At 48.8% G+C, this 24,048-nt stretch overlaps 13 protein-coding genes across 13 annotated transcripts; 8 read left to right on the forward strand and 5 right to left on the reverse strand.

Moving 5' to 3' along the window:
- Positions 1 to 760: 760 nt before the first annotated feature.
- Positions 761 to 2,743, forward strand: PFICI_02171 (uncharacterized protein; the record flags this gene model as incomplete). Its single annotated transcript, XM_007830752.1, has 1 exon — positions 761 to 2,743. The coding sequence occupies one exon, from the start codon at positions 761 to 763 to the stop codon at positions 2,741 to 2,743; it is 1,983 nt and encodes a 660-aa protein (XP_007828943.1).
- Positions 2,744 to 3,122: 379 nt separating this feature from the next.
- On the reverse strand, positions 3,123 to 4,737 carry PFICI_02172 (uncharacterized protein; the record flags this gene model as incomplete). The annotated part of the gene is made up of 3 exons (XM_007830753.1): positions 3,123 to 3,337; positions 3,389 to 4,418; positions 4,480 to 4,737. The coding sequence occupies 3 exons, from the start codon at positions 4,735 to 4,737 to the stop codon at positions 3,123 to 3,125; spliced, it is 1,503 nt and encodes a 500-aa protein (XP_007828944.1).
- A 920-nt stretch (positions 4,738 to 5,657) lies between these two features.
- On the forward strand, positions 5,658 to 6,855 carry PFICI_02173 (uncharacterized protein; the record flags this gene model as incomplete). The annotated part of the gene is made up of 3 exons (XM_007830754.1): positions 5,658 to 6,010; positions 6,069 to 6,209; positions 6,264 to 6,855. The coding sequence occupies 3 exons, from the start codon at positions 5,658 to 5,660 to the stop codon at positions 6,853 to 6,855; spliced, it is 1,086 nt and encodes a 361-aa protein (XP_007828945.1).
- A 724-nt stretch (positions 6,856 to 7,579) lies between these two features.
- PFICI_02174 (uncharacterized protein) lies at positions 7,580 to 8,713 on the forward strand (the record flags this gene model as incomplete). The annotated part of the gene is made up of 4 exons (XM_007830755.1): positions 7,580 to 7,961; positions 8,020 to 8,192; positions 8,248 to 8,482; positions 8,535 to 8,713. 4 exons carry the CDS (start codon positions 7,580 to 7,582, stop codon positions 8,711 to 8,713), a joined length of 969 nt encoding a protein of 322 aa, XP_007828946.1.
- Positions 8,714 to 9,686: 973 nt separating this feature from the next.
- On the reverse strand, positions 9,687 to 10,573 carry PFICI_02175 (uncharacterized protein; the record flags this gene model as incomplete). Its single annotated transcript, XM_007830756.1, has 3 exons — positions 9,687 to 10,123; positions 10,255 to 10,464; positions 10,519 to 10,573. The coding sequence occupies 3 exons, from the start codon at positions 10,571 to 10,573 to the stop codon at positions 9,687 to 9,689; spliced, it is 702 nt and encodes a 233-aa protein (XP_007828947.1).
- A 456-nt stretch (positions 10,574 to 11,029) lies between these two features.
- Positions 11,030 to 12,925, forward strand: PFICI_02176 (uncharacterized protein; the record flags this gene model as incomplete). Its single annotated transcript, XM_007830757.1, has 2 exons — positions 11,030 to 11,056; positions 11,108 to 12,925. The coding sequence occupies 2 exons, from the start codon at positions 11,030 to 11,032 to the stop codon at positions 12,923 to 12,925; spliced, it is 1,845 nt and encodes a 614-aa protein (XP_007828948.1).
- Positions 12,926 to 13,197: 272 nt separating this feature from the next.
- PFICI_02177 (V-type proton ATPase subunit G) lies at positions 13,198 to 13,581 on the reverse strand (the record flags this gene model as incomplete). Its single annotated transcript, XM_007830758.1, has 1 exon — positions 13,198 to 13,581. The coding sequence occupies one exon, from the start codon at positions 13,579 to 13,581 to the stop codon at positions 13,198 to 13,200; it is 384 nt and encodes a 127-aa protein (XP_007828949.1).
- Positions 13,582 to 14,329: 748 nt separating this feature from the next.
- On the forward strand, positions 14,330 to 14,716 carry PFICI_02178 (uncharacterized protein; the record flags this gene model as incomplete). The annotated part of the gene is made up of 2 exons (XM_007830759.1): positions 14,330 to 14,425; positions 14,543 to 14,716. 2 exons carry the CDS (start codon positions 14,330 to 14,332, stop codon positions 14,714 to 14,716), a joined length of 270 nt encoding a protein of 89 aa, XP_007828950.1.
- Positions 14,717 to 15,370: 654 nt separating this feature from the next.
- Positions 15,371 to 16,124, forward strand: PFICI_02179 (uncharacterized protein; the record flags this gene model as incomplete). Its single annotated transcript, XM_007830760.1, has 2 exons — positions 15,371 to 15,836; positions 15,901 to 16,124. 2 exons carry the CDS (start codon positions 15,371 to 15,373, stop codon positions 16,122 to 16,124), a joined length of 690 nt encoding a protein of 229 aa, XP_007828951.1.
- A 729-nt stretch (positions 16,125 to 16,853) lies between these two features.
- On the forward strand, positions 16,854 to 18,031 carry PFICI_02180 (uncharacterized protein; the record flags this gene model as incomplete). The annotated part of the gene is made up of 3 exons (XM_007830761.1): positions 16,854 to 17,063; positions 17,117 to 17,758; positions 17,825 to 18,031. The coding sequence occupies 3 exons, from the start codon at positions 16,854 to 16,856 to the stop codon at positions 18,029 to 18,031; spliced, it is 1,059 nt and encodes a 352-aa protein (XP_007828952.1).
- A 1,528-nt stretch (positions 18,032 to 19,559) lies between these two features.
- On the reverse strand, positions 19,560 to 20,798 carry PFICI_02181 (uncharacterized protein; the record flags this gene model as incomplete). The annotated part of the gene is made up of 1 exon (XM_007830762.1): positions 19,560 to 20,798. One exon carries the CDS (start codon positions 20,796 to 20,798, stop codon positions 19,560 to 19,562), a length of 1,239 nt encoding a protein of 412 aa, XP_007828953.1.
- Positions 20,799 to 21,291: 493 nt separating this feature from the next.
- Positions 21,292 to 22,250, forward strand: PFICI_02182 (uncharacterized protein; the record flags this gene model as incomplete). Its single annotated transcript, XM_007830763.1, has 2 exons — positions 21,292 to 21,303; positions 21,393 to 22,250. The coding sequence occupies 2 exons, from the start codon at positions 21,292 to 21,294 to the stop codon at positions 22,248 to 22,250; spliced, it is 870 nt and encodes a 289-aa protein (XP_007828954.1).
- Positions 22,251 to 22,520: 270 nt separating this feature from the next.
- On the reverse strand, positions 22,521 to 23,500 carry PFICI_02183 (uncharacterized protein; the record flags this gene model as incomplete). The annotated part of the gene is made up of 2 exons (XM_007830764.1): positions 22,521 to 23,110; positions 23,179 to 23,500. 2 exons carry the CDS (start codon positions 23,498 to 23,500, stop codon positions 22,521 to 22,523), a joined length of 912 nt encoding a protein of 303 aa, XP_007828955.1.
- Between the last annotated feature and the right edge of the window lie 548 nt (positions 23,501 to 24,048).

The raw sequence follows: 24,048 nt of genomic DNA on the forward strand, positions 1-24,048 counted from the left end.
GTACTTAGTACTTTGTATGTAAATACGACGCCGTTCTACTGTCGGTTTTTTTTTTTTTTTTTTTTTTTTTTTTTTTTTTTCCCTGCGTTCTGTCTGGACTGCAATGTTCTCGGTGGCTGTACGCTTTTTAGGCTTGTAGTTCTAGACGAGTCCATTGGGGCTAGGCAACCTTCGGCGAAAGACGGCCACTAGACAGACAAGTGAAGCTAACTGAGCCCCTAAACTGATAGTTTACAGCCCTGGAGAGACGCACCTGGGCAGTGCTAGAGCCAAAGCTCCCTAGAGACGTCACTTGGTCGTATTGTGTTCAGCGGCCCAAGTCAAGCTTGGTTCAGATGAAGATGGATGGAGCTCTAAAGACTCTGTATTTCGCAATCTTCTAACAGTGATAACTGATCTGTCGCCCCTGCATGTGCAAGTGTGTTACGTTTGGAATCATCGTCCAGAGTCAACAGCTGTGTGGCCACCTGCCTAGGAGCTTGTTGCCACTAAAGTATTTGCGGCAATATCCCCCTTGCGCATTGCAGGGAGGCTGCGTTGGGTCCGTCGGCGCGGGGTCTGGGGAGAATGCGGGGATCGCTTCAGGGACTCCAGCATTATACCAGGTCTCCAACTACCCACCTAGGTAATCACCTAAGTGAACAGCTTACATACATCGAGCTCATCCTGAGCGACAATCCATCGATAGTTCCGTCCTTGAGCCTCCCTGTTTGTTAAAATAGGGGCCCTCGAGTGGTGAGAGTCAAGAAGTCACGAGAGGATGACGGAACATATCGGCGAGTGGCTGCTCTTTGATCACAACCAGCCAAAACGGAAACGGGCAGAATTGGTCTGCTCTGCTTGCCATGGCAAGAAAATCAAGTGTGATTTGCAGAGCAAAAAGGACAGCCCGGGAGATGGAAAATGCACAAACTGCCGTGCAGGCGGCAGAGAATGTCGTATAAGGCCATCAAAGAGGAGAAGAAACGCAAACCATGGCGTACAACAACCTCAACACGCTCGACCGCCTCCATCTCCGTCGTCGGCCGACGAAACACGCACCGAGTCTGTTGTGTCACATCCTCAGTCATCTGGAAGCAATCCACCTCCCCGTGATAGTCCAAGGTCTCAGCGAGACAGTGGGCTGCAGATCATAAAACCGCCAATAGCTTTGCACACCAGCAGAAGCAGTCCCACTGATGTCGATACTGGGTTTCTGCAAATTTATGGTCCTGAGAATCAGTACGATGCGCAACAACAAGAGATGAAGGCTACTGTAGACCGTGACCACAACTTGTCTGGGCCCCGGCAATTAGAGCTTTTGCAAATATTTGCAGAAACTTACATCGACTATGTGTACCCTTGGTGCCCAGTTCTGGATGTGGGCACTATCCTAGAAGACTGCTTGCGCTCTCCTCTGCTCGCCAATGCCATGGCGCTTGCCGCAAGCCATATACGCCCACCATTGATTCCTCATGAAGGACCAGCCAACTACTACGACAAAGCTCGAAATATGTTTTACAATGACGAAGAGGCCGACGGCGTGACTACATTACAAGCTGTATCGCTCTTTTATTGGTGGGCTCCACGTCCTCCAACGGTCGCACACCGACACTCGTCGTGGTGGTGGACATCGGTGCTTATTCGACATGCTCAGCAGATGAACTTTCACCGTGAGCCGACTCCTCCTCAACCTGCTTTGGTTGGACCGGTACTTAGTCTCCGGCGTCGAATATGGTGGACCGCCTTTGCGCGAGAGCGCCTCACGGCCTTGTGTCAGAGCAAGCCCAGCATCATTGATCCTCTAGACTGCAACATACAAGAGCCCAGTCTCTCTGATTTTCCTCCAGAACCAAGAATGCAGCGGAAAGGAGAGATATTTATCGCCTGGGTCCGTCTTTGTGGCATTATTGGTGACATAGCCAAATGTCTTTCCCGATCAAAAATGGAGCAAAGCTCTCCCTTTCCTACACACCTACGGCAGAAACTCGTGGACTGGGTCCAGTCGCTGCCTCCACACCTGCAGCTTCCCATCGGATCTCAGACGACAATAAACTTTGATCGCGATGTGCATCAATTATATCTGCCTTACCTCACAACAATTGTCATACTCCATCTCAAGCGTTCCGCTCAATCGCTGCCACAGGCGCTTCCTCCAGCGATACTAGCAGCTTCTTGTATAGCCCGGATTTTACGCGACATCTTGTCCCGGGGCGACACTCGGTTTTTAATGGCCATTACTTGCTGGTATTCCGGTACTGCATTTATTGCTCTCCTACAAGCCAGCCGGATTGAAGGATTGTGCCAAGAGGCAAATGCCGATTTGGATGTTTTAACAAATTCTGCCAAACAGTTGCAACGCATGTGGGGATCCGCAAATATCCTGTGTCAAGGTTTCGACCGGCTAAGAAGCCAAGCTGGACCGACTGGCGGTGAAAAACCTGGCCAGCCACTGACCGAGGACTCTCGTACTGCCAACTCCAATCTTGGGGATGACGCATCAACTGTGGACGGGACAGATAGAGACCTTGAGAATAGTGGCGAGTTTGACTGGACAGCTCTGTTTCCTACTGTCACAAAGGCGACAAATCGAATAGCTGCAGCACTCCTACCTGGCAAAGAACCGGGAGCAGCAAGGACACGGTTCCCGTCGCCAGAGAATACATCATTCCATGAGACGCTCATGACCGAGTATCAAGACCTATTCGAGCCGTTCGCACAATTCGATCCACTGGATTTCCTGAATCTCGGACTGGCTGAATAATGATCAGCCGGAAAAACGCGTTGATAACAGCGGTATGCTGTGCAATATATTTCCACAAGGTCCCTTGATGGGTATATGATTGATTGGTTTACTAGCAGGCATGAATCATAGAAACCCTCCTGTGTATGATACTATCAAATAATTTGCATTCATTGATGTGAAACTTTAGCCGTTGCTAGATGCCAAACTTGATTATTCCAGTAGGCTGCAATCATGTCGCTCAAAATCTGCACCAAACATTATTCGAAGCTATGAAAGTGTCTGCAAATATAGAATATTTACTGGAAGTGAGACCAAGAGAATCACAATATATAACGAAATTGGGGATTCTGGTCACCAGATATTAGTGATTCAACTGCGAAGGGCTACTTGAAGAAAATCATACCTTTTTGTCTGTAGAGTCATCCTCATACGCATGGTCGTAACCTTCCAGAATGCCCGTCTTGTCTCGTCTATGGTTTGTCCACACACAGATGAATCGATAAAAAATGATCAATAGAGCGGCAGCAATGGACGTAATAACCACAACAACAAATCCAGGTCCGTAGCGTGGTGCGTCCTGGGAGTGAAAGGCCAAGGGGCCGGCAAAGTTGCCTGTAAAGGTTTAGCAAAGCCCAGGAGACCGTTGCGAATAGTATAACTTACCGAGACAATATCCAATATATAAGCTAGCTGAACTGATTGATCTTTTTGTATATCCGGCAGTATTTGCAACTGATAGAGACATGAGAACAGCGTAGCCGCCGCCCACAGATGGTAGGATAGTTGTGGCAAACAATAGGCCACCTCTTTCAGACAAGGGCAGTAGCCAGAGAAGAAGAGCTGCGAGGGTTGTACCCATTTGCGCAATGAATATGATGTAACACCTGGCTTTCGGAAGTTTCATGGCCAAGAATGGCATCAAAAGCTGGACGCAGCCAGCGTAGAATCCGGCGGGGATGAGTAGGAGCAGAGAGTTTAACGTGCTAAAGCCAAAGCCATTGATGATGATTGGGACAAAGGTCGAAATCGGGCCATTGGCAATCATGGAAAGCAAGGCGACGGAGAACAGAAGCCAATTCTTGATGTCCAGGAGCAGCTCAGTGACTTGATCCACCTTGTAGTGTGTATTGCGCACACCCGAGTTGTTTGTTCTCAGTCGGGCGACTAGAATATAGCGCTCGCGCGGTCCGAATCCCTTGGCTCGAATGGGATCGGACGGAAGGACAAAGTACAGGATCAAGCCCCAGGCAATAGTGAGACCGCCAGAGAAGTAGTACATGTAGCGCCATGACGAGACACCGCCGCCGATCTGTCCAAACCCAAAATTTATCAAGGGTGAAATACAACTGACATATCCAGTGCAGCTATACCATATACCCATTCTCATTGCCTGTTCATGTTTCTTGTACCACGATCCGACGATAAGCATAAACATGGGGCTGATGCCGCTTTCCAAGACGCCGAGGAAGAACCGCTGCGCATATATGTCTCGATAGTTGTGGCAGACCGTCGTCAGGATAAGGCACAAGCCCCATAGGATGACTGTTGCGGATGCCACTCGCTCGATCGGAAATCTCTGGGCAAGGACCATCGAGGGATATGCGCCCGCGATGAAGCCAAGGTAGAATATAGATGCTGTCCAGGAATAGCGGTTGCCTGTCAAATCCAGCTCAGTTCGCAAGCCGAATAGTGCCTGTAGAATCATCTTGATTAGAATAATGGACGAAAAAAGCACCGAGTCTTCAGCTCCTTACGGCCTGCGATAACATGGCTTTGTCATAATACTGGAGACAATATGTCATGCAGAGGACTGGCATTAGCCTCCAGTCAATTTTGCGACGCAATTTGTCTTCTTCAGCCTCATTCCAGTGTTGATCTCCATCGTGGTTAGCCAAGACTTGCAAAGCCTCGTCGTCACGTAGAGTGTCGACTGTTTGAGTCTTCTTGATGGGATTGGCAGTTTCTACTTGCTCAGCCATCTGCGTAGCGTCTTTCTCGCTTGTGTCAGACATGATTCAAGATTGGAGCGATTACAAAATCAATCAAAGATAGAAGCGGGTTTCTGAAAACTCGCCCGACATAGGTGTACGAGTCCTATCTCGGATTGAGAGGATTGATATATGGTCGAATAGCGTTGCCCGTAGTATTGGTACGCTAGGCAGAGTAATGTTATTCTTCTACAGGCATAGTCAACTATACTGGCAAGTGGGGTCAATCATGGGGAAATCTGGGGAGTTGGGGATTCCTGGATCATTCAGCTTCATTCGCGGAATTGTTCTTGGCAGATTGGAGAGGCGACATCACTCGCGTGCTGTGTGCTCTTAATGCATCCTGAGTTCGCCTGTATACCTGGGTAGGGGTCCGGGCTGTATTGAGCAAGGACATTGCATTTGATCAGCTATTCCAATATTCTTGGGCCACATCATCATAGCCGAATGTCCTGTCGCCACGCCCGTGTCAATCGATAGCCGTCGAGTCTGGATACCGAAAAGCAGAGGGTCTAATCCCAAAACAGCCTTTACCGAAATACCGAGATTCGCTACGAGAGGAATTAAAGGGACAGCCGACCGGGATTATTGTGCTATCATAATTGTTTCTCAATAGTTGGGAGATGATGGGGGTGTGGATGGGGATATCCGTTGTATGACAATTCCCTATAGCATCCACGTGTTCCCCCGCCACACTAATTTTTTTAAAGCCAAGTCAGCTTGACAGGGTGTGCCAGGTTACTGGGCTCCCCACACACAAGTGGACGACCAGGAAGCGAGGATTGGATGCCAACATTGATTATACTACCCCCCTGGCTTTCCTTCTGAAGAGCTGATATAGCAATGGGAGATGTGACTTGGGTGAATAGCAGTTTTACAGACACTCAACAAGTCTGATCATCCAAGCGACCATCAAAGACTGCCTACCAACCTATCTAGACAATATGGCAGATGCTGTATTAGGGGTGGAGTTGCCAGCAGGGCAGCAGACAATCATTGTGAAGCTCATCAATCCGGTCAATTTTGGGCCAGCAATACTGAAACGCTTCATGACACCGCCTGTACCGGGACTAGAGACTTTTCCTACGTCGCCATCGCACTCCTTTCTCTTGGAACACCCATCAGGCCGCAAACTTGTTTTTGATCTTGGCATCAGAAAAGACTATCAGAATTATTCTCCCCGAATCGCAGCCTACATTCCGACCACTAAATATCATATTCAAGTCACAAAGAACGTGGCCGATATCTTGGAAGATGGAGGTATCAAGCCCACGGATATTGAGGCTGTCATTTGGAGGTAATCCCTGTAAGAGTCTCGAGACAAGAGACAAAATTCAATACTTACGTGAGATTAGTCATTGGCATTGGGATCATATCGGCGACCCGTCATCTTTCCCTTCAAGCACCGATTTGGTAGTAGGCAAGGGTTTCAAGGAAGCAATGCTGCCTGGAGCTCCTGCCAATCCCGAGAGCCCGATACAAGAAAGCGATTATGCGTGAGTGTTTCAAAGAGCTCAAATTTGAGAGTTCGCTTGACTGATAGTTTACAGCAACCGCGAGCTTCGTGAAATCGATTTTCAAGGTCCTCGCACTCTGAGAATCGGACGTTTCCCAGCGTATGACTACTTTGGAGATGGATCATTCTACTTACTTGATAGTCCGGGACACGCAATTGGTCACCTATGTGGCTTGGCTCGAACCACGACGAGTCCAGACAGCTTTGTCCTTCTAGGCGGTGATGTATGTCACTATGCCGGCATCTTTAGGCCATCCAAGTACCTCCCGGTACCTGCTTCAATCAAACCTCACCCTTGTAAGCCCGAGAGCAGCTTACCGCTGTGTCCGGGTCATGCCTGGGAGGATTTACAACATTCAAGACAACGTAGCCCTACGGACACTCTATTCGACATAACTTTTGGTCGTGACATCCCTTTGGCGAAACACACGGCAGGAAAACTGCAGGAACTGGATTGCCTCGATAACGTTTTCGTCATCATTGCTCACGACTCGACCGTGAGGGATGGAGTACCACACTTTCCTGAAAGTTTGAATGAGTGGAAAGCCAAAGGTTGGGGGGAAAGCCTCAAATGGTCTTTCTTTAGAGATCTAAAGCCAGTTTGGGAGTCTCAAGGGTTAGCATAGCTGCATATAATACGTGGATGGCTCATCCATTCCCTTACTTGCTACTTTGCAAGGGTCATCCTAAATCTAGCGAAGCCGTTTCGGCATTAATTCTATGATCGTGCAATCCACTTTCACCATCGCCAGGGCATTGACCTTCGGTATTCATCATGAAGTAGTAAGATGATCGGTCCATGTCCGAATCGGCTCAAATGTCCAACGTCTCAGCTGAGGCCTGGAAGCGGTCTCATCAAATCCTTGTAGCCGCTTGAAGCTGTTTCGTGCATTCGAAAACAAGTGTCTGGCAACATGAAATGGTGGTCAGAGTACAATACCGGCGTATTCGGCATTGCTCACATCGTGGCACAAATGAGATCTTCGGTTATGGTTATCCTAAATGGGGTTGCCATGTTTGCCAATTCCCCCGCAAACTCCAACTGCGGAGATTGACAGGGGTTGTTGAACGGCTATTCTGACAACCTGACCTCAAGTTTGAACTACCAAGAACTGCGGAGCGAAAAGGAACTGCCCGTAGCCAATAGTGGTCAACATCACAGCATGCCCGATTGGCATAAGTCGCCTCAATCGTAAAAGCCGAGATCACTGCTAAGATTGAGCTCGTAAAAATCACGACATAATACTTTTCCCGAAGCACCTGAAGTAGGTTCATGGTCGAGTCAAGTCATTATAGACAATCTACCGGTGGAATACTCCAATCTACCCCGTCAACCAATCAGCCGCCACCATGCCACTCCCACGGTACGAATATACTGGGCCAATAGACCACACCATTGTGCCTGACCGTACACAGGCGCGCGGAAAGTCTGTTGTCATCACTGGTGGTGCAAATGGCATGGGCGAGACATGTGTTCGTGACTTCGTGGCGGCCGGAGCATTTGTGACGTTCGGAGATGTTAATGACCGAGGCAAAGAGATTGAGAAAGAGCTCAATGATACAAATGGCAGAGTCGTCTGTACGTTTGTCCATGTGGACATACGCGACTGGGACCAACAGAAAGCCATGTTCGAGACGGCACGCAGTAAAAGTCCCAGCAACAGCGTGGATATCGTGATTGCAAATGCAGGCATTAGTCGAAGTTCTGGGGATAGCCTTTGGAATCTGGATGGTGCGTCATAACTCGGGCATGCTTCAGCTATAGATGAATCAACTCACATACTCGTCAGACCCTGATGGAGAACCTACAAAACCCAACCTCAATATCATCAAGGTCAATTTGGAAGGTTCGTTGTATACCTGGAAACTTGCCGTACACTTTTTTCGAAAGCAACCAGATACGCCGGAGCGCGATCGATGTTTCATTATCACTGGAAGCATGGTAGCTTGGATTGACTCACCGGTAAGTACGCACACCACCTAGGTCTACATAGATTCTTATATTTTGATGACTACAGGGCAACTGGGAATATACAGCGACCAAGTACGGGCTACGGGGATTTATGCGTACAGCGAGGCGCTCAAGTTGGGAACAAGCAATCAGAATCAATTACGTTGCACCGTGTTGGATCAGAAGCGCCATACGTACAGCCGAGTACGAGAAATGGCTCCTGGACAGAGGTGTTGAGTTTGGGGAACAGGAAGATGTCGCCAATTGCATGATGCGGATTGCGTGCGATAAAGGGATCAATGGTAGGCCGCAATCTTGAAGTCTTCTAACGATGAAACGCTGACCACGGGAAAGGACATTCGCTCATGATAACACCGCGCAGTATTGCAGAACAAGGTTTCATGGACGTAGACAGAGATGACTATCAGGATGATGAAAAGGACGCATACATGAAGAAGACCCAGGCTTCGCAGCTGACAATCATTCAAGACAAATGGCTTGATGACTACAAAGTTAGGATCTACAAGGAATAAGCAGAGGAAGCCGATAAGTCAGTAAGTGAATAGTTCCAACCGTGGATTATGTACCTCACGTTGGAACACAATAATCGTCTCCGTGGCTGCGGACGTGGCCAAAAAGTTGATACTCAACGATAATACTTGATGTGAAGAAGGCATGAATATTTACAAAGTCTATTTATTGCAGCATCACATTGTCCAAGCATGCCAAACTTTGACTTTCAAAATATTGACACCCTTCATTATGTCGAGGATTTCCTAGAAGAGATTCCGCGCCAATACGGCCCCCTGTAAGTATCGCTTTCACAGGACCAAGAGATTCAGCTTACGAATAATTGCTGAGCGACTTCGCATCATCGCCAAGAAGCAGCTATCATGATCATTGATGGCATACATGTTCCCCAAGGGAACAAATATCGATATCGTACCAGCTGTTCCAATGTTGAACCCATTGATAAGAGAGGAAATGGCCAACAAGACAGATCAGGCGCGGTGGGATGGCCTGACTCCAGCTCAGCGATCACCATTTGCCTCTGAAGCATTCTATAATGGCTTTCGTATAACATAGAAAAGAGGTACGTTCGTAAGTCCGCGCTCACTTAAACTTGGTGCATTCGTGTGCACACGGCCTGGCTTATATCTTTTAATAGTTATGGACTAGGTAGTCGAGTTGATAAGTACTTATGAAGTCATAAGTGTGGAAAGGTCTTTTACAATCGAGGATCCAGGGTTCGCACTGCGGCCAAATAGACTGAAGATCAAGATCAAGAGGATGAAATGCTAAAACCACGAGGCCGAGGCTTCTCTGCCAGGCAAGAAATGTTATTATGAAAGCCGCTCGAGCATCTTATAGGTCTAAATCTTATCTACCTAATCATTGAATGACGAGAAACCCGGCGTTGTGATACCGTTCTCATTGGCTCCGTCGTCAAACGTCTAATGTAATTTCTATTGCCCGTGTTCTTCTATCCGTTGTCTGGACATGTGTCTATTGTGCGTTCTTCAGACTTTCATCTGGCAAATTGTTACCAAGACCTACGGCGCGTTTATGACTGAGGCCTAGACCACCACCCTTCTCAAGTGTTTCATCAGATTGTTTGAGTGTGTAGGGTTCATCATCGCTTGCTCGCTCTTCAAACTCAAAAATACGGTAATCAGAGTTGAAGTACCAGAAACCCGAAATGCACTCCCGCAGGAAGCCCGAGTGGGAAATGACGATGATGACTTTTTCCGGTCGGTTGTAGAGTTTCCGTAGAGCACGCTGTCCACGTGCGAGTAGGGCCGTCTTGTTGTACGCATATTTTGATCCAGCTGGTGTTGACTTATCGGGGTATACAGGATCTAGAGACGAGAAATCGACAACTGGGAATTCCTCGCCTAGAGCTGTAACAGGTGACCCAGTGTCACAGGGCTTAACAGAGTTTTCTGAGTCAAGATTAATAAAAATGGAAAACATTCAATTACCATAAGCATGAGATGTTGTCTGTGAGAATCTCTGTATTCTGCACAGGATGGGGCCTAGGAGGAATCCTCGATAATTCAACAATACAACTTACCTTGCCAATCAGCATCTGCCTCCACTTTGACACCATTGGAAATCAGCCAGTCCACAGACCCAAGGGTTGTTTGAATGGTTCTGCGCATGGGACTGGTCACAATAAGACCGGCATTCTGAGCAAGCGGATGGGCCATCAGGCTTTCCCGGAGCAGCTTGAGCTGCTCAAAACCGAGCTCGGATAGATCTGGGTCGTGAATGTCATATCGACCTTGACTGTTTCTTAGTATATATATAATGACAGTATTCAAATCTTCAGACTAACCTTCAATGTTGTGTAGCGCCTGTGCGTGGCGGATGAGGATGAGAGTCGGCGGCATCTTGGAGAAGAATCTGGTGAAGTTCTAAATTTGCTGCTTCTACCGCACAAGCAAAATAAGGTACAAAAATGCAACGACAAAACGGGAAAGGGGGCAATGGCCAGAAAAAAGACGATTCAATTTATGGAAAAGGAAAAAGGTACGTCTAACTATTATTCTTGTCTCATGTTAGAAGTCATGCTGACCCGCCATCCAGACCGACTCATGCCTTCCGATTTCGCGGGACGCTGTAGGACCGCGGTCCTGCCCGCTAACTTGAAGTCACACTGTGCATTAGTCACTAATTGAGTCACTGTCATAGGTCTCGTCACAGTGAATGGCTCACTAGTGGAACCGTACACAGCTTTGGGGCCCGGTGAGTCTTGGAGCTCTCAATTGAAGCTCCATCGCAAACCACTGAATCCGCATCACGACTTTTGACTAGCCACTGAAGAGGCCCCATTGACCTCGCCCATCATGACCAGCATAGACGAGCTTTTCAAGGTATGCTTATTATCTCGCGATTGTTATTCAATATTATCTAATCATCAATAGGGCGCCAGCAGCAACAAACGCAAGCTCGAACCTCTTCGAGATCCAAGTGAGTATCTGTCCCTCTCTGAAACTTTGCCTACCAATTTTGCTGACGCCCCTCGGCGCCTAGATGAGATTTACAAATCTGCACGCACAAATGGAAGCTCGAGCCGACATGCACATGTAGAAGACGAACCCTCGGAAGACGCCGACATCGAAGCTGGACCTGCACCGCCACCGGACGACGAAGAAGGCGACTATGGCCCGACTTTGCCGGCCGAAGAGGAGGAAGAAGGCGGAGATGATGAGGAAGGGCGTTTCTTTGGTGGCGGAGTCAGTGCACAGCAACGCGAGATCCTGGACTACTTCGACAGCGCTGAGGGACAGCTCCAATTCAAGGAAGAAAAGATTGACATTTCCTGGCTTCGACGGACAGCGCTCAACTTTGAAAAGCGGATCTCTAAGAATGCCGAGCTGAGGGCCAAGTTCGAGGACGATCCAACACGCTTCATTGCGAGCGAAGCCGACCTGGACGCGGACATCAAGGGTCTGAGCATTCTGGCCGAACACCCAAGCCTATACCCTGAGTTCGCCAACCTGGGATGTATTGCCAGCTTGGTCGGCTTGCTGGCGCACGAGAATAGTGACATTGCAATCGATGTGCTGGAGCTACTGAATGAACTTACCGACGAGGATGTGCCCGCCGAGGACGAGCAATGGAACGCCCTCGTGGATGCATGTTTGGACGCCGACTTGCTAGGGTTGTTATTCAGCAACATGGAACGATTGGATGAGAAGGAAGAGATGGATCGAAACGGAATCTACCACGCTCTCAACATATGCGAAAATTTGTGCTCGAGGACGGGCATAGCGGAGAGGATAGGGGCACAGGAGAACCTGGTTAAATGGTTACTGCAGAGGATGCAGGCAAAAGAAAGTGTCGTCAGTCAAAACAAGCAATACTCGGCCGAGATCCTGGCCATCTTGGTGCAATCAAGTTCCAAAAACCGGAGACAGCTGGCCGCGATGGATGCAGTGGACAACATGCTGCAGCTTATCGCTCCTTACCGAAAACGAGACCCTGAGAAAGGAGGCGAGGAAGAAGAGTACATGGAAAATCTGTTCGAAGCGCTTACATGTATAGCGGATGAACCTGATGGAAAGAAGAAATTTGTTGAAGCTGAAGGCGTTGAGCTCTGCTTGATCATGCTGAAGGAAGGCAAAATGAGCAAGATTGCTTCATTAAGACTTCTCGATCACGCCGCTGGTGGTCCCTCTGGAGCCGACGTATGCGCCAAAATCGTCGAGGCTGGCGGACTCAAGAATTTGTTCACACTTTTCATGAAGAAGAACGATAATCAGACGTCTGAACACCTCATCGGGATATTCAACTCCATGCTTCGACTGCTACCAGCCAATTCGCCCGAGAGGATACGAACACTGGCCAAATTTGTCGAGAAAGACTACGAAAAGACCACGAAACTAGTCAAATTACGCCAAGAATACGCTTCAAGAGTCAGTCTAGCGGACGAGGCCATCCGATCTGAACAGTCACGACTGAGTGCGGAGGAAAAAGAAGATATGGCAGATGAGTGGTTTTCCCGTCGACTAGACGCGGGGCTTTTCTCTTTGCAGATGATCGATCTCGCACTGGCATGGTTGATTGCCGAAGATGGTGGTGCCAGGAAGAAAGTCAAGGCCTTATTGGCTGAGAGAGACGAGACGCTGACTGTTATCAAGCAAACATTGGATGAACAAATCGATGGCATGGATGTTGAAGATCAGGAGACAAAAGATACCCGCGAGATGCTCACAACGCTGGCCGAGTTCTTGCAATAGCGGTGCTGCCAAAGCAGTCTGCATGTAAAATCGAAATATCATGAATTGACCTGGCTAGTGCTGCATGCGCCAGGAATCCGTATCGTTTCTACCCGTTGCCCTTCGCCAATGTAGTTGTTCGGTGCCAGTTGTATCGTGTTCGTCGCGGGAAAGTGCCGCATATTCATCTGTACAGTATCGTAGACCGTTGCCCTCGAAGATCCCGCCACCTAAAACCCGATGGCTGCCAAGTCTAATTATCCTTTATGCCCGCAATTGTTGTCTTGAGATACCTAAGCGGTGGTGGGGGGTACGGGCTTGACCTCGAACACAGCCTTGAGGAGATCGGCAACGACCTTGTCCTGGCCCTTCTTGCCCGCTGACTTGATCTCAGTGATCTTGGTCTCGGCCTCCTTGTTGGCCTCGTCCTCAGCCTGCTTGTTGCCTGCGGCATGCTCCGACTCGAACTTCTTGAACTCCTCCTCCTTTTGCTTGCGGTAGTCTTCTATCTCCTTCTTGGCCTCGTCGCGAGCCTCGCGCACACGCTTGGTGCGGTATTCCCTGGCTGTGACCAACATGTGAGCAGGAGTGGTGAGACGAGTGCGGAAACATATCGTAGAGAGGCTTGTCAACGAGAAGTCATGGCGACGCACCTTGTTGAACGATCTTGGAAGCATTCTTCTCGGCCTATTGATTGTATCACAAGATCAGTGGGTTGCTCCTCGGAAATACGTCAGGTGGCGGTCGTACATCGAGCAAGGTCTGGATGCCTTGGGAGTTCTGGGCCGACTGCGAGATATCATGTTAGCTGATTTCAACAGAGACGCCCATCTGCCGGGTGCACTATCGTACCATCTTGACGTCTTAGGGAGGAATCCGGGGATTGGAGAGGTGAGTCGGTCAGGTATCAAAGCGATCGTGGTCACGGCGGGACGAGAGGTGGGTATAAGAGGTTGTTTTGGGGTGTGGAATTATAGCTGTTTAGAGATGCCCTGTCGCCGAGTTGGAAGCTCCCTCAATGTCGGACCCGGTGATGTCGTCGCACGGTAGCTGCCGGCCAGCTGGTAGTAGCGTCGCACTCGGTGATTGGCTGCCTTGGGATGTGGTTGCTGCGTCACGCGCCTGAAGCAGTGTCGCAACTGGGCTCGTTGCCGCCAAGGTTCAGCGGCCAAACCGCTATGCGCTAGGCGTCGAGATGCCCCATCGACGTCAATCTACAGTGGGCAGCTGCAGGGTCCAAGCTCCCAAAAGTCGAAAGATTGTCGCGATTCATTCAGGTGTTAGCTAATCCGGCGCAACCGATTATCGTATGTCTCAAAGCCCAAGCCATTCGTTCATTTTCTACTTTTTGCGAAGAATTGTGAACTTGAATACACGCACGAGACACTTCTCAATCATCCACTGTTATCTCTATAGTCCTTGAAAATGTCCAGGACATCCAAGCTTACCCTGCTGGGCACTTCGCTCTTTGCCGTCACTACTGTGGTTTTTGTGCACTTTCAGCAAAAGTTTGAGCAAGAGGTTCGTTAGGCCTGCCAGTCAAGGCACTTCTGAGGCGTCAATTCGAGATTGCAAACCTGCGATCAAGGCGATCACACACTCCCGACAGCACATGCGCTAAGATGTAAATCTATATAGGCAATGCACCAAGGCGTCATTCGCGACATGGAACAACAGCGCATCAAGAAGGAACGCCAACTCGACTTTGAGTTGCAAAAGGCTCTAGAGGAGGAATACAAGAAGGGCCAGAGTGTACGAGACAGCGTCGTCGATCTAGAACCACCGAAACGAGCGCAAGGGCGGTATCATTGACACCAATTGCCCGAGGGCATGTAGAAAATAAATGTGAAGTATCGCAACACGGCAGTTGCGCAAACTTGGGGGAAGACAGGAGCGCAAAATTTTCGAAGCATTGTACATTACGTCCGGAAATTACACATCTCTGCATATACGGAGTTTGGGGCTATGGAGGATTTTGCATTTTCTCCGGGCTATATCGACAACAGAGTGAGGAGATTGTGAACGGTCACAGCCAGTTCACGCCCATTCTGTTGAGCAATACAAGGACCCGCAAGGTAATGCCTCCTTGATCGAGGGCTGACCTTCCGAGGTCTGTCTATGAAGATATTGTGGTGCCTGTTAGGGCAAGGTTAAAAGTGTTGCCTAATGCTACGTGCTCATAACGCGCAATCCTCGCCCATCGACACCGAATCAGTCTGTATTCAAGTCTGCGGCGTAGCACATCTGATATGCGGCGATTGGCCCGGCCTCCCCACCGCAACTCTCGCTGCTGACGTTGCTTCGACCGCGAGGTAATGATCATATGGTGCCACATTTAGACGTGGGAAAAGGGCACTTTCAGAAAAAGTATAAATAGCAGAAAGAATCTGTTTTGCCAAGATTAAACATTTCTCAGATATCAATTCTCGTGCTATCTTGACTCAAAGCCATTCGAAAATTTCAGACATGGAAGGCGGCGGTCCTATAACAATCCGTCGGGCCACGAGAGAAGATATACCGGCAATGGTGCAGATTCTCTATCGAGCATTCGGGACCAAGAATCTTTTTGCTATGCTCTGGCCGGAGAGCCTCAAGCATCTCAGACTCCTACCAGGTCACGGCGACCATCTGGCGTGGAGGACCTCGCGTTTCGAAAGCAACTTTCAGGACATGAAGCCCTGGATGCATTTCATTGTCGCGGTGCAGCAATCTCCGACTGGCGAGGAACTCATGGTTGGGAGTGCTGAGTGGATGGCCCCGGCCGAAAAGACAAACAGCACTCCAGACAAGGACAAAACAGAAACAGATCGCGAGACGGAGCTTCCAGCTGGCATGGACCAGGCAGCCTTTAGGGAGAGTCAGGCTGTCAATAGAGCATTTGAACAATCCCTGGAGCAGGCTTTGGGTGAAGGCAGTCTGGAAAAAATGTGGTGTACGTATTCTGTTCTCGTAACTTGCACAGTAGCCCCTGTTCCTATATTGACATACCACCCTAGATGCCAACTCGATCGCAGTTGATCCAACTTATCAGGGCAAAGGGATTGGAACGCTGCTTACAAAGTGGGGGATGGACCAAGCTGAGAAAGACGGTAGAGATGTCTACTTGTTGGCGTCCGAAGCTGGCGCATCTCTGTACAGGAAGTTGGGTTTTACAGAAATCTGCGAAATGCAGAAATTTGGCATGAGGCAGTTCGCTCTGGTCAAGATGCAAAAAGCGTGAGAACTAACAGATTTGGGTATCTGAGAATAGAGTTCACGCATTTCTCTACCTAGTATCTGGATAATACCAACGACCACAGGACCGTTTGTCCCTGATCTTTCGGAAAAGTTTCAATTACATTTACTTGAGCACATTTTGATCAGCGAATCATGCACATTCTGGCACTATTACCATCCATTTCACGTATCCATGTGTCCGTATGTCCAAAAACCCGTGTCAGAGTCGTTGAGGAGGGGCATGCGATGTGCTCTCGAGATGCCGAGGATGGCAACTCATTGGACAGTGATGCATTGAAGTCCTTACCGAGCTGCAGAACATGACCTTTCTGCACAACTTTCATGCATCGTCGCTCTCGGTCTCCAAATGCAGTGTTTCCCAAAAGATAATTCGCGAAAAGTCGAATGTGCTGGAAGCACAAATAGGACCATTTCTCCACCCACGCACCTTTGAACGTACGTAGCTATACCACACTTAAGCGAGATATATTGGCTGTAGACGGAATGATCAACAAGGCATGTTACTCTCATGCACGCATGTGGTTACTTCCAGCCAGATTTCGCCTCTGTTTTTGAAATCATGGACAGCGAGTGGCCAGATTTGCCTCAAGCACAAGCAGTATATAAGTCGCTGTTAGCCACACATCGTTCTCTAACGATTTCCCTGCGTTCCCCTTTACACTTTCATTTAAACCACTGCTTGCTGACGGCAAAGCGCCTAAATTGAGCAGTCATGACACAAGTGCACAACTACCCCTCAAGCCCATTGCAAGCTATTCAAGGCTCTAAACACTCCTCGCCTCAAACTGCTGCGAACCCTGAAATACTTAAATTACGTGGCACAGATAGTGATATCGATGGTGTGAGACCGCTTGTGCCTTGCTCTCTTGACACTCAACTCGAAGAGCTTCAGCGGTTGTATGAGCAAGATGGAGTCATATGGGTAAGCCTTACCTGCCTCCGCACATCCATCTGCCCCGTCCTCAGCTTTTCCAGGTCAAGAATCTGCTCCCCAGAGACCTTGTGCTCAAGTGCAGAGAAAATTATATGCATTTCGTGAATGAGACCACCTTTATGCTAAAACCAGGAACGGATCCTGTCGAAGGCATTTTTGATCCCTCCAATGACTGGCGCGAGTTCCTTCCTCCTGGCGTTGTGCGTGTTGCCGCTGGTTTCAGTGATGATGGACCCTTTGTCGAAGCCGCAATCAAAGCCCACAAGGCACCATTTTATCTCAAGTTCAAAGATGAGGTCGCAAAAATTATCGAGCCTTTTGTCGGCAAGCTACGCAAATTCAAGGAGCCATGGTGTCTACCTCGATCCCTTTTACGTTGCGCTGTCCCTGGAGCCGAGACGACTCCTGTACATTACGATCAGATATACCTTCGTGCAGGCCCGCCCACTAGTATCACGGGCTGGGTACCGATTGGTGACATTGGGCCAAAGGGGGGAGGGCTGGTATACCTCGACAATGCGCACGACATTGGAGTCAAGTATGAACAGGACTTTGACGAATTGAACAAGGATCTTCCGGATGAAGAGAGGCTGAGCGCCTTCAACAAGAATATGGAGAAGGGTGGCTGGCTTGATCGCAATGCCGGCCGGTTCGGGCAAGGCTGGAATCGTGGTTGGCTCGTGGTAAGTCATGATACCAGACAAGACACCGATTTCCATCGAGTGGAAGAGACTGATACGGATTGACAGGGAGACTACGAGGCTGGCGACGTCGTGTTCCACTCCCCATACTCGATCCACGCCAGTGCCATCAATGAGGACCCTTGCGGAAGAGTGCGCGTCTCTACAGACTTGCGGTTTGTAGACAAGACCAAGCCCTTCGACCAGAGATGGACAGTTCCTGCTTTCGACAAGAACGATACGGCTGTTGTTAGAAAAGCCAATCTCTCGCAGTAGTCACTTTGCTGAAGAGCCACGATGCCAGCAACGCATGTCCTGGCACAACCAGAGCTATGTGGTGGTGGAGGGCTTATCACGAAATGACCTTGTGCATCGGATATCGAAACTATATTGGGCATAGTATCACACCAATTCTCGCATTGATTCTTAGCTCTATCTCCCGTGACATGAGGGTGAGGATTCTTGTTCCAAGGTCGCCGACTATTTGAGCGTTTCGAATAAATGGCAGTGGCGCAGGCAGCTTCTAAGGAGCAATCGTCGCGCCCAATATTCAACATGAGACGCGACCGAGTATATTTGCAGACTGGGTCGGAATCCTGAGCATTGCAAAAGATGATCTACTTGTTGTATCTTTGATTGATCGCTTGTAGCACTCGCCTCCCATATCAAACATACCGGGCACACGTGATAGTAAATAGAATTTGGTAACAAGGCCCGCCATCATCTTTCTGTCCACGCCATATCTCTCGTAGTAGCGGAACAAATCTCATATCGAACGGGTCCGTTCACCAACTATGTGAGACGTAGCGAGTCTGGAATCCTGTCTATGGGATTTCAGGGTCTGCACGGCCCGTTGTCAAGGACGGAAAGATCCTGAATATGCTTCAGGATCTTCCGGCGGAGTGCATCATGCTTCTCTCTGCGACTTCTGTCAATTTCTTGCTCTCCAGAAAGTTCTGTGTCGCTCAAAGACGTCTTTTTCTTTACAATATGCGTCCTATTGTCGAATTCTATACTATCAATCTCGTTGAGTCGATCTCTCAGTTGATGCGTTATACCTAGCCATGTAGTTAGTCACAATGGATTTCACCTCATCCAATGCAAAATAAGTTAATCCACGACTTACCTTCACATCAGTCTTCGGAGAGTCGCCTGTTCCAGGGAAGAACATGGACACCAGCCTCGACCACCGGCTGGTCTTCTGCAACACTCCTGTTCCATGATTCTGCCGTTCCATTATTTTGTCTACATCTCTCTCGACCTGTTTCAGCCTCTCTACCCATCTGATCATGCAGAATGATCTATTGCGACCACCCACGTTCACGAATGAGTCTTCACATTTCTTGAATGCGTCGATCGACTCGATAGTAGCATCTCCCAGGATTATGTCACAGACAAGACCCTTGAGGACATGAAACTTCTTCAAAGTTTCAACGCCTTTGACGGAAAACTTAACCTCAACATAGCCAGAAAGTTGTGCCACCTCTTGATTTGCGAGCATGACACGACTCTGCTCTTGTCTCTGAAAGCGTAACGTAGAGAAACCAGATCCAGATCAGAACCAGTGTCTGCGTTTGCAAGCGCAGGCCAGGAGTCCATGGTACATGTCAGCTTCTAACGAGGCGTTTCTATGTGCATTAATCTGAGCATTCCTTTGCTGTTGAAACTTGAGCTAGATGTAGCTTTGATGAGATTGTGGCTGTAGCCAACCTTGGTGAAGATTTTGTTATCCTTGAGGAAGGAATCGCCCAGAACCAGTGGTTCAGCACATTGCTTGAAGACTGCAAATGTACTTTGTAGAGTTTCACCTAGATTTTCCAACAGGGAGGTCTCGGTTGATTCTAACTCCGATCAAGGCTGCATAATCCTCGGTTATGACATTGTACCCAACCTCGGTATCAGGCAGTGCCAGGGCTGACTCTCCCTCAAGCAGTATCGGCAAAAATGACTGTTTGTCGTTTCGCATAGCCGTATGAGGTATGCATGCATTGCTCGCAGCTTTGAGTTTCTCCCAGAATGTTCCGCCGAAGATGCTCAGGATGCCCTGAAAAAGTAATTCGATGAGTCTTGGATGGAAAAAGGCGAGCCAGAGTATTTTCAAAACCAGGCTGATAATCCATTCGTGCTGTGCAATTTTCGGCTCGTTCATAAGGATCATCTTGATCTTGCCGTCAACGGAGTGGACACCAGTGGCAACCACCAAGAGTGTGCCGAGTCCCTCTAAGACCGTGCTGCCGGATAGAATAATTGAATCAACTACACTGTCGCCTGGCATCAAATCAAATAGAGAGATTTCGGTTGTTATGCTAGAACGGATAACCTTGGCGGGGCGATCTTGGCTCTGATTCAACAATGCGATCCGAGAATATTCCAGCCACATTTTCCAACTCGTCCAAGGAACAGCGAGGAGGACCAAAGCCATTGAGAGATGTTCCATCAGAGTGACTGCTTGAAGTGACTTGCGTGCTATACTGTCGTCCTTGATCTCAAGACCACAAGTAGAAGCTCGTATAACAGCACAAAAGTTGTTGACCAGAATGATCAGCTCAAGAATATCGTGCAAGACGATATCGCTTTTAGCAGCCAGGAATAGTTCAAGCAGAGATTTCGACATCTTTGGGAGTCTGTTGTCCATAAAAATGCGCTTCTGATCTGCCAAAGTTGCATAGTGGAAATAGGCCGCGTTGCCATAAGAGCTTGGCTCATTCGGTTGATTGGGATCGTCTGCCCGAGATTTCGAAAATGGCAAGTTCGAAGCCTCTTCAAAGGAAGATCTGCCGAAATTATTTTCGTCGATGCTGAGAGCCGAGTTGCGATGTGTCTGGAGACCTGCTTCGATGCCGCGTAAGCCTCCTAAAGCATGGAAAGCTGACATGCCTTTGGGTCCGAAGATCTTAGAAAGCTGGGCTGGGCTGAAAGCAAAGGGATTGTTTTCCACCATCTCACCAGAGCGCCTGCATTCAATTCTTGAGCTCGATGTTTCGATGTCGGCGTGCAACTCATCGCGTCGCCAATTCGCCGACGGCGGCCTCAAACGGGCCATGCGTAACAGTCGTCCCAGGTGAAGATGTTGCGATACGAATGGCGGTACTTTCAGAGAGAAGATCTTCCTTTCGATGAAACCTGAAATGTGAAAATTGAGTTGATCCAGGGAGTGATCAAGAGGACAATTTTGGGTGCTTTCATGGGAGCCCGGGCGTCCCCTAGACCTTGCCATTGATGTTCAGCTGCGATAGTGATGATTCTAAAAGAGGGAGGCTGTGACGTGTCTTGGCATCGCGCGGGACGCCCAACGGAAGTGCGCCTTCTGACGTGGCACCTCACAATGGCATTCAGCATAGCCTCACACCTGCAATCTACTACATCATCCATGAGCGTCGCCATTTTCATGAAAATAGCCTCGAGTTGATCATTCCACCTGTCTATTTAATCAAGTTCATATCATAGATCACTAAATGACACTCCGAGAAGAGAAAGTCGGCATGAATATAACTATATTCCTGGCTTTGGCTCACTTTCCGACTTCATTACAAGTGATGGAGACCATAGTACGTCAATCTACAGGCGCTTTGACAAGCTCGCAGCCCGGGACTTGTTGTATTATCAAAGCGAGCTGGTAGAGCTACAAGCGATACAGGACGAATACGATGTTGAAGACGTGAAGGATGTTGAGAACCCAGAGAAGCCGGAGGCCTGGGAATATGTTAGAAGTCACGCTCGGGACTGGGTCAGATTGAAGCATGGAGTGGATGAGCCGTATGGTACAGATGCAGCAGCTCGCTCTCGAAGCGAAGCAAATGAAACTTTTGAGCGAAGGAAGAAACGAGTGCGCCTAGCCATGGACATTCGAACAACATTGAAGGAATGCAGAGAACCGTTGATTCAGGAGTCAACATTGTTAAACATGCAGCAGCCGTCTCAGCAGAGCATGGCCGCGCTTTCGAATTATTTCCACATTCACATTACTTCATCAACGGAATCAGAACCGCATCGGTCGACTTATCCGATCTTGAGTGGCGCAAGCTCTTACCTATACCCTCACAACATGGACTCGTCGAGGATTCGATTCCCAGACTACGTGTCAGTTTCGCGACGATCAGAGTCAGATTTGCTCACATACTTTCTCAAGACCTATTGTTCCAGGCTTTTTGAGACGCGCCCACCCGTTGCCTTGCCTCAAGAAGTTGGCATATCTCACCTACCACGGCATCAGGTGGTTCACTACTCCATTGCGATGGTTCGATTTGTGGCATCGTTTGTTACGACACTGACTGCCACCTTGCTCTTGTTTCTGCCGATTTATACTCTTTATAATATCTCAACCTCTCGGGCAGCCCTCACGCTGGGCTTGATCGCCATGTTTACAGTGCTGTTTGCTTGCGGTATCGTGGTCCTGATAAATGCAAGGAGAGCTGAAGTTTTTGGCGCGTGTGCTGCATGTGCTGCAGTCCTTGTTGTATTTGTTAGTGGGGACTTTTCTGGTACAGGATCATAGAAGCAATGAATATAAACGTCGCATCAGAGCTAAGGTGTTATAGATGTGATATTCATGATACCGCAGTCACTTATCTGGGCAAGTATCAAGACTCGGTTCTTCGAATATGATCGAATACGTCCTTAGCCACTCCCCACTGCGTCGCCCAAATTGAGTTATGGTCTGCTCCGTCGATGACTCTACAAGAGAACTGAATACTATCGCTTTCCTCGCTGTCTCGTGCCCAGCAGCTTTTGAACCACTCAGGGCCAGCTGTGCCAGGGTCGCCAATCATGGAGTCTGTCTGACTAAAAAGCAATCTACAACCAGGCACTGGCCATTCTCAGCCATGGCGGTCTTGAGACGCGGAACCAAGACATCGTAATCTACCCAGTCTGCCCATCCAGACGTGCCCTGCGTCTTTTTCATGAGCACGATCGACTCATTGGATATTCCATGAACAGGCATAGCATAGATAAAGTCGGCCAATTTTGGGTCCAACGCCTCTGCAAAAGCTACCGCCGGATCGACGGCGGTGGAGGCGTCATCTCCAGCTGGCTGAGTGGCAAACCACGTCCCCAAAGCAGAGGTGAGCCCGAAACTGGTCTCCAATATGGGAGCGGAGACCACAGAGAATAAGGAAGCAAGCTTATCCACCTGTACCAGCAGGAACCTGGGAAGAGCGTTTGTTACTGACATGTACCAGATTCGAGAATGCGAAGGGTGGATCCATGGAGCCCCAATAGCAAGATAGGCATTATGCGAGTATAGCATTTCGGGATAATGAAGTATAAAATCCACGGCGTATACGGTACCGGCACTCTGCGCGCCCAGATGCACGTGGCGGATCTGTAAGTGCTGTAATAATGCAAACAAAGCCTCTGGTAACAGGACGGTCAGCCGAGAGCGATCCAAGAGTAAAGAGGGATCATTAAAGGTAAATATTTACTCCGCCAGAAAGCCAATCTCCCCTCTGCGTCCACATCCGGCGTGTCGCCAAAACCCGGCCGGTCGGCGTTGATGATACGGACTCCATATTCTTTTGCTAGAGCATCTTTGGCTATATGAAGCATTCGAGACCCCAGAAGAGGCCCGAAAAAAAGAAAGACCTTTTCGACATTAGGATTTTCTGTATTACGGTACCCATAGTCGGCATATGAAATGCGAAGGGCGTTGGGTCGTCCCTGAGCAGGATCTGGGGGATACGTGAATACTTTGCTAAATCGTTCATCAGCCAAGAATGTTTCCACGTCTCGATCCGGGACTGCCATTGTGGATATAGGGAAGCCAACGAATTCCCGCAAAAGCCAGCTGCTATGGATTAAAAAGTCCGTTTGCGTTGTTGAAGTTCAACCTGAGGAAAGAGGAAAATTGGAAATAACGTTCATTTCGGTATAAGAGAAAGGAGATGGACCTTTTTAGACGGGAAACATCACCACCAAGTGCTAGGTAATTACCTAGGTAGCAATCGCGGGGCACATTCCTAAACATTCTTGGTCGAATGGGCTATATACGATCAATCCACCGGCTAATCAGGGTCAAGCTGTTGTATGCTCTACTAGTGACAGATCCCTCTTCTCGTGGAAAATAAAAACGAAATTGAAACAATCTGCATACACTTTTCCCTTATTGTGATAGGATCAAATACGAATCTGGTGATGTCTCTGCTATTGGTCTACCTGCAATAGTACCTACCTAACGCCATGCAGGCGCTCGCTGCGCCCTGCTAGGCTCCCCAGTCAGCCTGCAGGCTGTCAGGCTCCCTCGCCATGGCATTTCCAAACGTTTTTGAAAAAGTCCTTGGAATATTCTGTGAAGT

The sequence above is a fragment of the Pestalotiopsis fici genome, assembly GCF_000516985.1.
Source record: "Pestalotiopsis fici W106-1 unplaced genomic scaffold PFICI_Scf_2, whole genome shotgun sequence".
Taxonomy (NCBI): Eukaryota; Fungi; Ascomycota; class Sordariomycetes; order Amphisphaeriales; family Sporocadaceae; genus Pestalotiopsis; species Pestalotiopsis fici.